The following is an 18,134-nucleotide window of genomic DNA, read 5'->3' on the forward strand; positions in this document are numbered from 1 at the left end:
ACTGCAGGTACACACACACACACACACACACATAGTCACTGCTGTGGACCTGCACGTGCACACACACTGAAATCAGGAGAAGAGGAGAAGGATATTGCTTTTGAATCTCATATCCTGTTTTATTGTTCAAATATGGCAGAACAATATATACAACACAGTACAAACAACACACCCGCAGAGTCCAACATACACACGGACAAATGGACGGACAAACAGAGAGAGACACATTTGTACAGACGTTCACGCACACAGCTCCGAGTTGCCATGATTGATAGAGACAAGAATTTCTCTGGGGAACCACTGATCAAACATCCTACAGTCACGTGTGTACTCACTCACTCACTCACTCACTCACTCACTCACTCACTCACTCACTCACTCACTCACTCACTCACTCACTCACTCACTCACTCACTCACTCACTCACTCACTCACTCACTCACTCACTCACTCACTCACTCACTCACTCAGAGACAGATGAACAGACTAACCATACAGGCCAACAGGACAACTTGTGTATTAAAGGGGATTTTAAGGAGATTAAGGATCCGGTGACAATAAAAGATCAAAACGAAAACGTTCAAAGTCCACCTTAAGACAGAATTCACCTTTGTTATCGACGTTTCAATGAGCCCACAGCGACAGGACTTAAGTGGATTTCACAGGGATGAGAGCACATTTTCCAGCTCACACCTGTTAGCACTGAAGGGAAAATAAACCTCGTAGGGCTGAAAAATCTGAGTCGGCAAACTGAGTCTCTGGTTGTCTGTGTTCACGTAAACAGGAACTGATTCAACCTTATAACAGAAATAACTTGAATTGTGTTTTAACGGTGGACGATTTGGACATTTCAACTCAAGAATCCCACTCTGTAGCCACAGGCTTTTCCATTTCAGAGACTTTTGGCAAATCTCACAGTAAAAATGAATTGGCTATAAATGTTAGCTATGTATTGTCACCTTAAGCACTTACAGAAAAACAGAAAAACAAAAACACATCAATTTGTTGTAGTGACTTAAGGCCACTTTGAACAGAGGTGATTTGATTCAACAGTATATATTTACCTGCTCTTTAAAAAGTTAAACCAAAAGACAATTAAAACAACAAATTCTGAATTTTGTGCTTTTTTCACCTTTGAATGCAAACAGAAAGCTCTTTTATAATTTCTAAATCAAATCTCTTCATTTTTTTCACATTAAATCAATTTCTCTAACAGGGAAGCTATTCTGCCGCAACAGCAAAGCATGATAAATAATAGATAAAAAGGATAAAATAACAAATTTATGGCCAGAGAGTGTGCCTTTATCGTAGCTGTATCATCATCATCTTGCTGTCAGTCGAAAACCTCGTCTACAGGAAGTCAAGTTTTCACACTGTGAGACACACGGTGTGTTTCTGACTGGATTTCATGAGCCGTGGGGTCGAATTCAGAGCACGAAAGGCCAAATTCAAGTTCAACAGAAACAAAATGGATGGAAGACACTTAAATTAAGAGCTGGAGGGTTTTCAGCTGACAGCAGCGATTGTCTGAGTTAACCTCCCCGACATCAGCATCTGAGTAACTGCTCTTACATGCACAGTAATACAGAATAAAAACTCCCCAGATCAGCATAAATACTTCCAATAAACACTGTGCCTCAAATAGCCTGTTTATAGACTTCATCCCAGACATTAATAAATGGATTAAAAGGACAAACACAAAATAAATCATCTGTGCGCTCTGATGCTGCTTCAAAATTATTTCACAAAAATAACAAAGTATGTGAACAGAAAATAATGACATATATATGATCAGGCAGGAAGCTGAGTTATGAAATGAATGCCTGTGTATAATAATAATAATAATAATAATAATAATAATAATAATAATAATAATAATTGCCTATCACATCAAAATTAGGTAGTTTTCACTGAGACAAGCACTCAATGAGGGTTTTGGCTTTAAGTAAAAAGTAAAATGCATGCTTGGCAACTTGTAGTGTTTTGTAGCAGTGTTATTTTATTTTTTAGCATCCTTAATCGCTAATTCCCCCAGTAAGTTAGTGCTATTAGTGCAGCTAAATTAAAGTGATAGAGGGACACCGGTCTGTATGCTCCCATAGTGTTTGTGGACCCCAACAGAAGAGTCCAGACAGGGTTTGGAAAAGCTGGTATCACTACAGTTTCTGCTTTAAAATGTGAATTCAGAGCTTATAACTGAATTTAAATCAATGATTGTCTCAGTGCTGTATCGGCAGGACACACTTGGTTAATACAACAGTAATATTTAAAGCATAGCTGGGGCCAGATCACTTTCCATACACCAAAATATAGTTTGCTATCTTATGTAAAAAGTGAAATGAAACGCTGGAAGTTTAAAAAAGATCCATTTCCTGAAGCTGAACTGAACTGAAAGTGCTTTGAACCCAGACACGCTGCATAATACACAGACAAAAACTTGTACAGACAAAGTCCAACATACTGTTTTTCACACTTAGGTTTGAAGAATCCAGTCGCAACTCAGACTGCGTCAGTCAGACCAGCTATTTTCACATAATATCCTCTTCAGCCACAAAGATGAGCAGATGAGTAATCTTTTGTCAATGGAGACAGCACTGATTTTTTAAGAGGAACGTATGCGAGAAGAAAAGTAGAACATTTTCTTCACCTGAAACAATGAAGTTAAAGAGTTTTTTCTTAGTGAAATTAAGGATATTGAGTCCTATTTTAAATGCAGGTGAACCAAACGGTCTACAAAACATGATTTATCTTATTCTAAAAAGGGCAGTTTGTGAGTGACAGGTCAAAGTGACATGTGTGTCTCTGGAGGAGTGTTTTACGCATGTTTTCTGGATTTGACGTGCAAACGCAGACCCACAGCTGAGTGACGGTCGATGTCCTTGCTGTTAGATGTAGGACACCAGAGTTAGTGAGTTAACTAACAGGCTTAGCTAGCTGGCCAACTGGGAATGTCAACCTAGCACTGAACTCAAGCTACATAATCTATTTAACTAGCACTGTGTCTAGCTAGGTCAGTTGGGCAGTAGTGGCGGGTAGCTAGCTTGACTGGCTAGCCGTTGTGGGTGGCTAGCTGGGTTAGCTAGTCAGCAAACTGGGCTGACTGGTTGGCTGGTTCAGGCTTTGTGCCCAGGGCTTACTGACTCTTCTCCTGGTTAGCCAGGCCTGGCTGATGTTTTCTGGGCGGCTGGTTTTTTTTTCAGTCTCTGTACTTCAGTCCGATGATGTCACTTCCTGTTGTCTGTAGTGGAGTTAGCTGTAGTGTCCGTCTTTGTTGCAGTTTCCTCAGTGCTCCCAGGGGGCTGCACTGCAGAGGCATTAGGCCCGCCCCCATTTTGAAGTGTTTCCTGTTTGTACTGTTGCAAGGCGCGATTGACCGCATCCTCGACCAGTCGCCTGCTGACCCTCAGTAGCTCCGCCTCGTCGGGCTCAGACCGGCGACGCCCACCTGGGTAGAAGAAGCATAAAATAAAAGGTGCATTATATACACTATTATATTCATTCAAGAAAACATTATCACTCACAAACATAAAACACATGGATGTACAAACTTTTGTATAAATTGCTCCCTTATAATCATATTACACATTATTCTTTCCATTGTTAATATAAAAATATTGATTAGCGTAGCTTTAAAGTAAATTAAGTAACATCCCTCTGGGAAATGATCTCTATGATGAATACTGAACAAACTATTTAAGTACTTTCGTTTATTTTGGTTTAAGTCACACATTATTACAGGTTTCTGGAACTATGAATCATTGTGGTATATGACAGTTTGCAGACAGTGTTGATATTAAACTCCAAATCGTATGTATGTATGTATGTATATATATTGTGCTATGTAAGTACTGGTGCCCACTTGTTTGCACACACTTGCTGCAACGGGCCATTTTGAGTGCATCTTCAATGCACAAATCAATTTCCAATAACGTAACAACAAAATACGTTTTGAATTTGAAACCTATCATCAAACTGTGGATTTCCCACTGTGTTTATGTCACTAGCTGGTGGTCTATTCCCCTGTATGTGACATGAATGACACATTCAAAATCTTAACCTTAACTACACTGACATTTAAAAACATAAACTCTATAAGGAATTCTGTGGTGTTTGTCCTTTGTGTTTTATTACATGATACCAGGGCTGATTTCATTCTCACTCCAGTATGTTCAAAATGAAAATAACTATTAATCTGACAATAATAAATGACTCTACAGTCACTTGTCATAGAATCCAGCAACAATAGATTGGATGTGACGGAGTTGATAACGACAGAGGAGGTGAACAACCATCTCTCGACTCTTCTGTGCATGCATTTTGAATTGAATCTGCCTCCTGGAGTGATTGAAAAGAGAATTAATTTAATTTAATTAAGGTTTTACCACACTGGTGGTTCTGCTTTTGCTGCAGACAAAATGGCAGACTAAAAAACAGTGACATAGCAGAGCAGTCAGACAGACATAAAGCCAGTTACAAAAAAAAAAAAAAAAAGCAAGATGGGCAGAAAGTCAATAATTCATGTAGAAAGACAGCTAGGCAGGGAGGCTATAGGATAGACAGCCTGCACTAAGCCATTCAGAAAGAGTAATAGAAAATCACTCAACCATCCAGTCGGCAGTGCTTCAAAAGCACACTATAACCCCCTCAACATCTGATTTACTAAAAGTCTGAAAGTAAAATCCCCAAGATGATATTCCACGTCGCACAATCCCACTGGGCCCATCGGTGTTTATATTTGAAAGCACAGTGGTGCTACTGTTATGCAACATAGACAGAGACAGGACATACAGTAGGAGTGAGACAGTGAATGAGGTTTGCTGAGGTCAGATTTGCATCCATAAATCGTAAGCGGATGATCACACTGAGCTGCGTCGCTACAAAAGCCTCGCCAGCAAAACCGTTGTTTTCCTATGGTACGTCCTCTCTCGCACGGCGTGTCTCGTTTTTTCTGTTGGTTTTATATGACATGGAGAAGGTGACACATTCTCATGTTTTCAGCCCTTGTCAATGTCACACTTGACCCAGGCAGCCAATTAAATCAAGCCAAGGGGGGCTTTACTACTTTAAAACTCATTCCTGTTTTGATGCCGGTAGATGTGAGAGTATTTCAGAGGGAATGGGATAATTCATAGCTCATGTCGTGATAGTTTCATGTAAGTTACTTGTCTTTGAGAGAGAGCAACGGCAATAGCTCGCTGTCACCTTGAATCCATTTTTTCCCCCCGTTGATCATATTGGATTGACCGATTGCACACACATCCCTGCTCCAGAGGTGCATGTTTCGAACATTATTTGAGCTGCCTGCGACTGTAGCAATGCGTCTCTGTCTAATTGGCCCCTAATGTGTCATTTTTTCTATTCTGTAGTAGTTTTCTTACCAACTTAGTGTTACAATTTATGTTAAATAATCTTAAATACTTTTTTTAAAGGTGCCCTGAGGAGTTTTTAACCACTTGTACCACTATGGAGCAGTTTTTTATTTTTATTTGTGGGACCTAGTTTTGTTTATTAATTTCTTTAAGAGCGATGTCCATAGGGCACCTTTAAGACACAGTATCATTGACTGTTTGGCAAATGCACCTGTAAGCTACTGCTAGGTATGAATTCAATAAGGTGTATAAATGCTCTGCAGGGGTCTCAGTGCTTGATGTATTGCTACAAAAGTGTCGGTCACTGATGATTGATTGTTTGTATATCCATGCTGTGGACATTTTATACACCCCCCTTTTATCCTCCAGGTGGGGTTGAGATATACTATACAGGCCAGTGGAATAAATTACAGTCACATGCATGTCACCGCAGCATTTCACCATCATTACCAGCTTGTACCATTGACACATGCATTACGTACCGACGAATATGTGTTATTTATGCCAAACAGCCTGCCAAACAGAAACCAGGATTTGTCATACCAGCCGGCATATGTGCGCATTACTCACCCAATTATGGTCCCACTATGCTCTCACATCAGCCTCAGCCTTATTTTTCGCTAAATTGATTTGAACCTAACATGATGTTGTGTTGTTGTACCTCTAACTCATGTTTTATTGAGCTGTGCTCTCTGAGAAGCCCAGCTGCTGTTGTACTGAGATGCGATTTGATTACCTGCAGTCACCCTGTCAGTTTGAGTGACTCACACCTCTGACCGCTGTTTGATCAGGTATTTTTGCCCTCAGGACTTCAGTCGACTGAATTTATTCCACATCTTTCTTAGTAAACAGTAGACACTAGTATGTGGACCCCCAAAGGCTGATGGCCATTATAATTAAGCTGGGTTAACTGAAACTGGAGATTTAAATTATGCCACCATTTACAACTGGTATCAACATGTATCTGGATACATTGCCTGGATAATGACAAACAATCCAATAAAACTCTTTGCATTAATATGGCATTCACGTTATCTTGATTCTGCCTACATTGTAATCGGATGTAAATATGCAAAGTAACAAAGTGGGGGTTTTGGACTTGGAAAGCAATTAAATGCATGGGCGTTATTTGTTTTTATGTCACTTTTTGCAAGGGAAGACTTGCTAGCCGCTGCTACCATTTGTAGCTATTGCCTGGAACCTTCAGGTAGCAGAAAGAGGCGGCTGCAGGTTACTTGTGGTCACGCTGCTGAGATCTGATCACAATGCGAGCCTGACCAGATGCAATTGGCGACGTGGACCCAGCATGCATCTCTCAAAGTTAAAAAAATAATAATAATAAGTACCGTCTATGTGCGGCTCATTATTTATGATTGTGTAACCAATCAGCTGGTGATCACACAGAACAATTTTCTTTTAGCAAAGATTTTGATGTTGCTTTCTGCTCTCCAGTGAGGTCCACTGTAGGAAAATATTGAAAACAAACATCAAGATGCAATCTGGTTCAAGTGTGGTTGTAGAGTCTCTTTGTTCCATATCTGTGAATGCCGTCAAGATAAGTGTAGCTTTCATTATAAAATAAACACACTGTAGTGAACACAGGTTTGATTATTTAAAACAGATCCACCGAATGTCCATTGTCTTCTGAAGTGTCCCTTAAGGATGAGAGTGCAGCAGTATGTGCACATGCTGCACCCATTACATGTCAAACAGTAGCTAAAGGCCTCAACCCTGTTTGCATGATTTACATTTTAGTTAGACTGAACTCCCTGTGTGGTGGAGGACGTTATTACAGCATTCACAGAGAAATGCCTGTGTTAAAATCTTTGTATGCAAATACCAAAACATGTGAAAAGCAAATACCAGCAAGTAAGGATGTGGCATTCAAAACATATAGGGCTGTGGATACAGTTTCTAACTGAAATAGAAATAATTTGATACTGTATTGATGTCTGTAACTAAATCCTTGCATTTGATCAGCTACTGAAGGACGACCTTAGAGACTGCCTTGCTCATTGAAACTACAGCTGTGAGGTGGGGGGGCCATAAAAGGCCATAAAACGGTCCCCTAAATCACTTCCTGTCCTGCTTCCTTCAACCGGACAAGATGGCTTTAGCTTGGCTCATTTAGGGTAACTGAATTTAAACTGATGAGGCAAATGATTATAGAATTATACATTCAAATTATATCAGCTGAAAGGAAATGCTGGCAGATTAGAGAAGGCTGCTGAGTTACACATCAACGGCGATAGAATTACGTCAATAAAAATAAAAACTGATTATTCGTAGTTTCTGGGAAAAATAATACTGCGATTACATACGGTCCAGGTGATCTCTGAACAAATCTTTTGTAATCAATATAATTGCGGTAACCCGGAGGTTGCCGAATGTAATCATTAATCATCCCAAATGTGATTGTTCTGAGGGATTACGTTACAGAATGCAATTTCAGCCTGTAATCAGATGTAGATTAGGTTTTAAATGAGCCTTCCTGACTCTGATTGTAGACATGTGATATGAGGAGGGACACATACTTGAGCGTTTGGCATGGAGTGGGTTCTGAACCAAATCTGCAACGTAAGCACAAACATCAACACATTAAATAAAGACACACACACACACACAAAAAAGGAATTCAACAAAAAACAAGTGATACTTTGCTGTCTCGTGGATTTCATACACTCATGAAGCAGTACAGTACACAAAAGCCTGTTTGTCTGCTAACACAAGGGAGATACTTTTGGTGCTACACAGCTGTGATTTTAAAGATTAGGTTTGGACCTCTGGGCTATGTGAGGACTAAAACGGATGCACAAATATTCAGAAGAAATACTCCCCAGGAGTGGCGAGGCTCTGCTGTGTAAAAATAGGGCCCAGGTGTGCACTTTTTAGAGAGAGAACGCCGGATAATAAAGTGTCATTTCTTACACAAATAGTTAGACTACACTGTAAAAAGACTTAAACTTATGTTAGCTAAACATGAACAAACAACTGGGTGACTTTTGGATGATTTTAAGATGGAGTATAACCCTCATTCCTCTCCTCTGTCTTACTTCTGCTGCTGTTATGAATATCCAGAAATTATTAGCTTGTGATTTTGATCCCACATAAACAGACTTTGACTTGTCAAAGGTCTGTTCTGTGTCCGTATCTTTTAAATGAGGTGTGTGAAAGAGTTTTTATCTGCCTGTTCAATCTTGGCCGGACAAAATAAAGGCAGTAATAAGGCAGATTATGATGGCAGTAAAAGCTGCCCTCTGTACCTGTTACATATATATATATATATATACACACACACACACACACACACACACAGATAAGCCTTTCTCGCTGTGGATAGACTGATTCCACAACAAGGCTGACAGACACAACTTATCTCTGTGTCACACACACAAATACACATGTTCAACAGTGACTGACACACACACACACACACACACACACACACACACACACACACACACACACACACACACACACACACACACACACACACACACACACACACACACACACACACACACACACACACACACACACACACACACACACACACACACACACACACACACACAAAGTAGATCCACAATTTCTCAAAGCTTATGTGCTCTCTGCTGAGCTCATATACTCCCCTCCACTTGTGTGACTCTGACTCCAACCTCTTTCTGCCTTTACTTTTACAAACCTCTCTCTTGTTTTATCTCAACCCTTTTTTTCCTCTCTCTCTCTCTCTACTTTTTCTATCTGGCAGTGTTGTCATGGTGACGGGATGAGAACCAGACAGGCACTTCAACTTTTAACAACACAAGAGGTTGTACCGACTTCCATCGTTTTTTTCTTTGTGCCAGGTTTCACTCACTCTTCACTCTAAGTGTCCTCTTCTCTCACATCTGTTTGACTTTTTCTTGTCCCTCAACCTTTTTGTCTTTTTTCTCTGCATCTGACTTTCTTTCTTCTTTGCCTCACTGCTTCTCTCTTTCAGGCTAATTTTTCCCAAATGTATTCACTTGCATTTCTCAAGACCTGTTTTCAAATATCACTTTTCTTGTCTCTCTGTGCGCTGACATCTATTTTTCATCTCAAAACTCCATGACATAAGGGCGCCGGGTTAGCTCAGTGGGTAGAGCTGGCGACCCATGTACTGAGGCTGAGTCCTTTGTTGCAGCGGCCCAGGGTTTGAATCCGATCTGCAGCCCTTTGCTGCGTGTCATCCCCTCTCTCTCTCTCTCTGCCCCCCTTTCCTGTCGGTCTTCAGCTGTCCTATCAAATAAAGGCAATAAAAGCCAAAAAAATAATACTCCATAACATAAGACTGGGGAGAAGCAAAAAACAGTGGAACAGGTGTTGTGAGACAGATGAAATCCCTTAACATTAAAATTTATAAGCAGTTGGAAATTTCAATTCAACAGATTTAAACTTGCCAAATTATAATATGCATTCCTTTCTTTATCAGTATGCATTACATTGAACTCAGTCTCTGGGTCTAGAGCCAGACTAAATCTCTTAGCCCATATGGTGCAAACCAGGCCAATTAGTAGATTCCAGTTAAACCTGTTGTGGAAATGAGATTAGTAGTAGGATATGCTGTCTTCTGTCCAACAGCAAAACCATGCCAGGTTGTGTTTTCATTGCTCTCTTTATTTTTGCTAACAAGCTAACAACACGGCTCTAGTTGGTTTGTCATTTTTGTACACACTGAAATATGTTAACTAGGGCTGCAACTAGTGATATTGTTTCCTTATTGTTACATCCACCGAATATTTACTCAATTTATCAATTTGTTGTTTGGTCTATAAAATGTTGGAAATATAAAAAATATAATTTTTCAGAACCCATGGTGTCCAACTAAGACTCAAAGAAAGAAGAAAATTCAATTTACAATAATATAAAAGAGAAAATTGCTGCAAGAAGCTGGAACCACAGGATGACATTTATTCTATTACTGTCACAAAAATGTCTTTGTCCAGTATTTATGCTTTATTTTTCTATTTATTTATGACAAAATACCTGCAAAACTAATTACATTCTCACCATAAGTTAGGTGCTAATTAGTAAATGTTGGCATTATTACTATTATTATTACCTAAAAAGTCACCATCATAACATTGTGATTGTGAGCATGTTAGCATTTAAGTTTGTTCCTCTTTCACACCTCTGTCTGTGTCTCTAACGTGTCCGGGCTTTGAAGTCACCCAGATAGGCAGAAAGGTTGACAGGTTGTTGGTGTACTGATGCTGTGTTTGTGACTGTGACTGTACTGTCAGCGTGCTGTGAGTCTGCACAATGTCAAGTGACAACAACTGTGTGTCGGCTTTGTTTTTTTATTTCATTCCCAGCGTCACCGCTCTGCTCTGCTTTACTTGGCTCTGCTCTCTCCTCCTGGGCACTGCTCTGCTGTGATTTATCCTGTGCCATGTAAGAACCTTTTAACACCATTACTTCAAACTCCCTTACACACTTATTTATCTTCTTCTTTAGCAACTCCTTCCCTCCCAATAACTAATAGAGTCCACTTCCTGGTTGGATCAGTGCTGACATTCTGCTCAAGTCTGCCAAAATTGTAAGCCAGCCGCTTTCAAAACTTTGTACTTTCCATGATGGAGAGAGCACTTTAATGTTCAGTTCCAGCAGAGTCTCTGTTGATGCTCCCCGTACACAAGCACTTCACATCTACGGGCAGTATCGAAAGTCCCCATAATAATCCCATTAAAGACCTGAATCAGATTCACTGGGAATAGCAGCCTAACTGATTATGTTTACATCCAGCCTAACAATCTGCTGCTATGGCTAATTTCTTCTTACTCCAAATGAACTGATTTCCTGAACGCTCTATCAGGGCTTTAGACAGAGAATTAATACAGCGTATCTGGTAAGAGGAAGAGGATAAAGCATGAGAGAGAGCGCAATAGGCAGATGAAGAGGAGGAGGAGGAGGACAAGGAGAAAGGAGTAGGAGGAGAATTTGGGGGGGAAAAGGGGGAGAAAGAGGTGGAGGAAGACTACAGTGCAGTGTGTGATGTGAGCAAGAGGAGGGTGTATTTCCGCAATGTGAAGAGATCCCTAACGGAGGTTTGAAGCAGAAAAATGAGACAGAAGAGGGAGGAAAAAAAAGAAAGAAGGGAGAGGGTGCATTCAAGGACAGAGAGGGACGGTTGAGGAGGAAGAGGAGGAGAAACGAGGAAGAGCAGACCTTGAAAGAGAAATGAGAGACGAGGACAGTGGGGGTATATTGAAGCTGTGCGGCTGGGGGGTAAAGAGGACTGATGGTGGAGCGGTTTCCTGAGGAAATACCAGAGACTCTCTCAGACACGAGCTACTGTACTGACTGCAGCCCTGCTCAACACATTTCTATTCACACTGTATTCTAGGTAACTCGTGTTCAGGTTACGGACTTACTGAGGATAAGCTATTTATGGATTATTATGAATAAACATTACCTTACCAAAAAGAAACATACCCCCTGGAGATCAGACGTGTACATCACTGAACTGGAGAACAGTTTATAGACCTACAGGGCCCACTGTACTTAAATGGCCACTGAGCAAGGCACAAAAGCCATAACTGCACTGAACTCTAGTAATGCTTATTAAAAAATATTTACAGAAAAAAAACAAGCTACTCGGAGCTCTGTAATGGACTCATCGTGTGGCCTAATTTGCCTGCGTTTTTTGAATTCTACAACAGAGGATGATAATTACATTTGTGACAATCTCTCCCATGTGCCAGAACAATGGGATGCAGGGTGTTGATGCCCAGAAGTGTGAGAGTCTGTTCCTCTCCACCAGTGCACTGATCGACAATTTCACGGCTGATGAATTCCTCCACCGAGACGGTAAACACCATCAAAACTCTTTTTTCACACTCATGCCTTCAAAGTGATATGAGGAGGATGACGATGACTTAAGGAGGGACGGAGGCCGGATGTGAAACAGCAGAAGAAGGCGATACGCTACCTGACAGCGCGCCTTCATGTAATACTGACTGAGTAAACTGATTTGGAAATAATGAAAATTGCTGGTTGGTTTTTTTGACCTGAACATGATGACACACACATGCTATACTAGCTGCTCCTGTGCGGCTGTACTTAGCCATAGTGGTGCTTTGAGCTAAATGCTAACATGCTCATAATGACGTGACGTTTAGCAGGTATAACGAATATATTCACCATCTTAGTTTAGCCCGTAGCACACTAACATTTGCTAATTAGCACAAAAGACAAAGTACAGCTGAAGCAGATGGGAGGCAATTTTGCAAAATTCGGTCATAAACCACAGTTTTGTGTGGCGGAGCAAAAAGGAAAACATCAGGGGATCACAGGAGATGAAAGGATTCATCCTCTGGGGATCATGACTGACTGCACAAAATTTCAAGGCAACCCATAAAATAATAAGTTGGGATATTTCAGTCTGGATCAAAGTGGCGATCGACCAACATTTCGATGCACAGAGCCACGCAGCTACAGCAGTTTGAGCGCTGCTTCTTTTAATTAAAGAAACAACTGTGGCACAAGATCCCTTTGACATTTTGCTCAGGGGTCTGACAGTGGACGCAGACATTAAAGCCGTGCAGCTGCTGGACAGATGTGTCGCCTGTTAATACTGCTTGACCGTAGATCAAATAAACAGCCCGGGCCGTTCTAGTGTGAAGGACAGTAGCCTAAAAACCATAATATGCTTTGATTTGACATCTTTTGGTCCTCTAGCCTGGTGTCACAACACAAAAGGATCACAGCCTAGTCTGTTAGCTAACTTACAAAAGCATAACAAGGCAGGACTTGGCTCTATCAGCTCAGCACAGCCCCACTGTGACTAAATGTGATATAGCGTGGTTTCTGTAGGGGGCTCATTTCTTAATCATTTCAGAAAATCAAAGCAACACAAGGAATCACATGCCTTTCCCCCCTTTAGCATCTCCCCTGCGTCCACGCCTGTTCTAAGGCACCCAACTGGCTTATTCTTATTACCTAAATACATAAAGGCTACCTACTACAGCTTTATTGTGTGCTAGACACCTCTTTAAAGAACACTAGCTGTGTCTGAAACATGTCTAGCTCGAACAGAGACGCCGGCTGTGATCTTGTCAGACCTTGGGGAGACGAAGCATCGAAAGAAGTGAATGAATTGATTGCACCAGCAGACACAGAGCTGTTTCCATTCGTCTACACATAATAAAACCTCAGTGCCTTATAACCACTGGCCAAGCGTCAGGGCATGTGTGGCGTTATTTAAACAACGCTGTGTTTCCGTCCTCGGTGTCAGGACCCCAACTTGGGACTGAAAGCAGTCCGTCAATATTCAGGCTTTGGCTTTTTCCTGCTCAGTGACCCAGCTCACTGAGCTGTAGTCGGCTGTCAGACTCACACAGACAAAACGCACACAGACAAACGCAAAGCATGTAAATATTTCAGTGTTTTTACATTTCTTAGAAAAGGAGACTTCGTGGTACTGGAACGAGAGAGAATTAACACAGAGAGGGACCGGAATGAAAAAAGAAAACTTGGCAGAGAGGATTGAATGGGACAAAATAAAAGAATGAATTAAGCAATGCTGCATGCATCTCCTCCTCTCGCTCTGCTCCCACCTCCCTGTTCTCCCCTTCTTCCTCACATGTGGTCTCACCCATAGCAGCACGCCCTTCCTTTGTGCATCGCTCTCTCGTCTGTGTGCATTTGTGAGCCTCTAACTAATACGTAGCTGATTTTTGTAACAATTTTCATATGGCGATACCACAGTTGTGCAAACCTTGACAGCTAAAAGCAAAACATTCTTCCCGCCTGAACAAGGTCATTTGTCTTCTGTTGCTACACTGTTAATGCAGGTGAACAGCCAATGCAGTGGCCAACCAGAGGCCAAGCTACCCTTCATTCAGGCTTATTCCTAGCAAGCTGTGTCACTCTACGAGGGGTTATTAGAGGGGGAAAATGCATCATGTTAAGACTGAATAAAGTACAAACCAATGCTATGAAAGGAGCGGACTGTTGGTTGCATATTTGTTTAAAAAGGTCTCAAAGAGCAACGTGGCACACTATCTCTGTGCATTAGCACAACGTTATTCAAAGGAAAGTGTTTAAAATCTGCTCAGTCGACTGTGAACCCACCGAATGAGAAAATGTGAGGAGTGAAGTAGCGTAAACAATCAAGACCTCTAAAAGAGCAGCAGCGAGGGAGTGAGGAGACAACAGCTCATTACAGCACAATTTAGTGACTGGACTGTTTACGCAGCTTTAGGATGGAACAGAATAATTATAATGTATTAAGTCTTTATTTGTCTGATAGTTGGCAACTAATCTCAGAAAGAAACATATTTCAATTAAATTTAAACTGATTAGATTGTGATGCAGATCACACGTCCATGTGGTTTATTTTATACAGCGCTTTATGTTTTTCTTTTACTCAACCGTTAAAAGAAAAGAGCTGAAACAATTCTTCTATTAATCAATTAGCCAATCAGAAGAAAAATGTGGTTAACATTACACATGCTTACTGAAGCAAAACATTTTCTGGCCTCAGCTTTTTTTTTAATTGAATTTTTTGGGGTTTATTTTGTTGGTTGGACAAGACAAGATATCCTTAAGACCTTTTTATTTTTAGATTTCAGAACCTGTGATGAACATTTTATAGAGTAATCAAAAAAAATAATCCACAGATTAATTTCTAATGAACTACTACTCCCTACATGAGAAACAAAATTCCTCAGTACAACACACTACCTACCCACACTACCGGTACTTGACTTCAGCCGTCTTCAACTAGTTGAAATATTTAGTTTTTGATATTCTGTACCGTTTTCCTAGAACTGTCTAGCCGCAACTTTTGTATTAGTGACTAAATTTAGACGCCATGTGCACAAATCAAGTGCACAAGTGGTGGATTTCATCAACGTGGTGCTATAGCAGCGTGATAAATTAAAATCATTACTCAGTGGTCATGAGTTGTACTTGACATTTTGCACAAGGAAAAGAAGTATTCCCTTCAATACTTTCCACTTTATAGTCAAAGTTGAGCGGTTTATGCAGCATTGAGAGAGAACACAATTACAAATGGAAAAAATAAATTTCTGTAATACAAGAAGGAATGTCTCCCTTTTCTTGACTCTATAATTGCGTATATTTCTTAAAATATCAGTTAAATGGGATTCATATGAAGAAAGTGTGTGTGCATATCAAGTACTTGTGAGAGGTACAGTGTGTTTTTCCACCTGCAGAGAGAGTAAACACCACTGTGTGACACCTTGTCATATTGGTCATGGTTGAATACACACACAGGCACACACACACACACACACACACACACACACACACACACACACACACACACACACACACACACACACACACACACACACACACACACACACACACACACACACACACACACACACACACACACACACACACACACACACACACACACACACACACACGTGTCTTGCTGTGCTCACGAGGGTGATTGTCACCATATCACAGGGGTAGCATCTGACCTACACACAAACTCCCCCTTTTAGTCTGCCTCCCTCTCCTCCCCCCCCCTTTTCTCAGTATCACCAATTCTTCATCCCTTCTTTTCCCCTCATTAGTGTTCATTCCCCGCATCACTCTTTCCCCCCTTCTCCCTCCATCTCTCTCCACTCAGAAGTAGGGCACAGTGGCTCGACTGTTTATAGCAATGCAGCTGCAAGCAGGGGGGAGAGAGGGAGAGAGAGAGAGAGAGAGAGAGAGAGAGAGAGAGAGAGAGAGAGAAAACACAGGAGGGAGGAAGAGAAACAGAGAGGAGCAGGAAGAGAGGGCACACAGTAAAATGTGTACAGGCAGGCCAGTTTAATATTTCTTTACAGTAATAAAAGAGCACACATGCACGCACACACACACACAACCTTTTTTTTCCTTCAGAATCACCATTTAAGCCAGTGTCAAAGTCTCCATTTATGACAGCATGATCAAGATGTTATATACATAAACACACAGTGTACCTGCCACAAATCATTGGCTGATCTTATTACCTTGTATCCCCGTTTAATCATTAATCCAACTAACAGGTTAGCAGCAGTGATAATGTGAAATTACTGTACATTTCTACCTTTAATTAACAGCAAAAAATATATATTTTACATAAAATACATAAACTAAAATTTGTAGTTGTAGTTTGCTTGTTTGAATTAAAAACAAAAACGGTTTCCTGGTAGTTGCACGAGGGGCAGATTTTCTATTGGTTCAAGTATCTAAATAAGATCAATTTCAATTTCTAGAATTTGCTAGAATGAAAACTGGGACAAACAAATAACAAATCCAATTTACTCCAGCAGACAGTACAGCGGAAACTCTAGTTTTCTATCTCTACCCACTGAATCCTTCCTTCTCACATAGCTAATCCATACCACACTCACCATGTCAGTCTGAGAGTAATAACAGGATAACTAACTTGCACTTATGGATGTGAAGATAATCATCTTCTCGAACGAGGCTGTGTATCTTTTAACAATAATATCAGAGTAGTAAGTAAGTAATAACAGTGTTCGAGTCAATCAACATGTACTAGCACCAAAACTGAATTGTACATTCATCCAAAACCCAAATTAACCCCCACTACGGCTTCTGCAGAACAATGAGAGAGAACTCGCTGCTTAAAGCTGTAATCAAACCGCAAGCTGCATCAGTAATTATCCTGAGGAGCTCATTTCATTTCATATGAGCCGAAGCAGAGCAGACGGTCTCCACTATCGCTATCACTGTCATCTTGTACGCCTTTACTTTGCTCCTTTATTTATCCGTTTTAATCTTCCTTAAACTGACCGCTGATGTTGTGTAACAACACGTGTTAGATAACATCAAACAAAACACATCCAGTAAAGGTTGTGGTTGTAGAGATGTGGCGATATCTAGCTAATCTGTGCCACATGGTTATGTACAAAAGGAAAGTGGTATGATAATCCAGAAGGAGTTGTTTATAAGTCATTTTAAAGTCCCTCTCCACTCATTGCTACTTCACTTGGATGTGTGAGCTTCAATGACAAGAATGATGTATGCGTAGCTTCTGACATCCAAAGACTGTTTGCACACTCATCTGTTGAAGGAGGAAAGTTTCTCTGTACTCACTTTAAATCAGTTATTCAATTTAAAACCTCTTCCTAGAGCAGGATTTTGTGACATCACAACCAGTTTGAGAGCCAATCATTGTTCAATATGGGACTTACCCAAGCATGGTGTGATGTGTGTGAAGCTCTTCCAGTGCACATACACTGAGAAGAAGACTTTTTACTGACGCAGGAGACATCTTGTGTCCAGCAGTTAAACTTATGAAATGAACAATATATGCACACTCATAGATTATCAATTGTCCAATGATACAGAAGTAACAGATGTAATTTTAAACATTTTAATACAGAAATTTAATGTTTTTGTGTAAAAACCATATCAGACAAAAATTATTATTAAAAGGCAAATTATTTCTATATAATTTAAAACATGTCTGGAGGGAATCTTAAAGCTTTGGGGCCATTCTGCGTAAATGCTGATGGAACACAGTAAGAACTAATAAAGAAAGTGGAAGGGGTACTCAGCACATACACAAAAGTATGCCACTAATAAATCATCACAAATAAAGAAATGACTACTTTATCATACTGTCAGACTGAGGACACTAACACTGCATCAAGTTACTTTGCACCTTCCTCTGTTTAGTTCTCCATTAATAATTCTTCATTAAAAGAACACTGAGTATGATTTAAAGGTATCCTGTGGAGTTTTATGACCACTAGTGGCGCTATGGAG

General features: G+C 40.5%; 1 protein-coding gene across 4 annotated transcripts in view; it reads right to left on the reverse strand.

Annotated features, from left to right (window-relative positions):
• Positions 1-94: 94 nt before the first annotated feature.
• The window catches only part of LOC127368117 (A-kinase anchor protein 7), a 42,942-nt gene continuing 24,902 nt past the window's right edge, over positions 95-18,134 (reverse strand). For 3 of the 4 annotated variants that reach the window (XM_051408588.1, XM_051408589.1, XM_051408591.1), the window contains exons 10-11: positions 7,904-7,939; positions 95-3,445 (exon numbers count right to left, since the gene is read on the reverse strand). In XM_051408588.1, the coding sequence (XP_051264548.1) occupies positions 3,225-3,445; positions 7,904-7,939 (257 nt within the window). In that variant the 3' untranslated portion in view covers positions 95-3,224. The remainder of the gene's footprint in view (positions 3,446-7,903; positions 7,940-18,134) is intronic. The other variant, XM_051408590.1, reaches the window with a different exon arrangement.

This window comes from Dicentrarchus labrax, unplaced genomic scaffold (genome assembly GCF_905237075.1).
Source record: "Dicentrarchus labrax unplaced genomic scaffold, dlabrax2021, whole genome shotgun sequence".
Taxonomy (NCBI): domain Eukaryota; kingdom Metazoa; phylum Chordata; class Actinopteri; family Moronidae; genus Dicentrarchus; species Dicentrarchus labrax.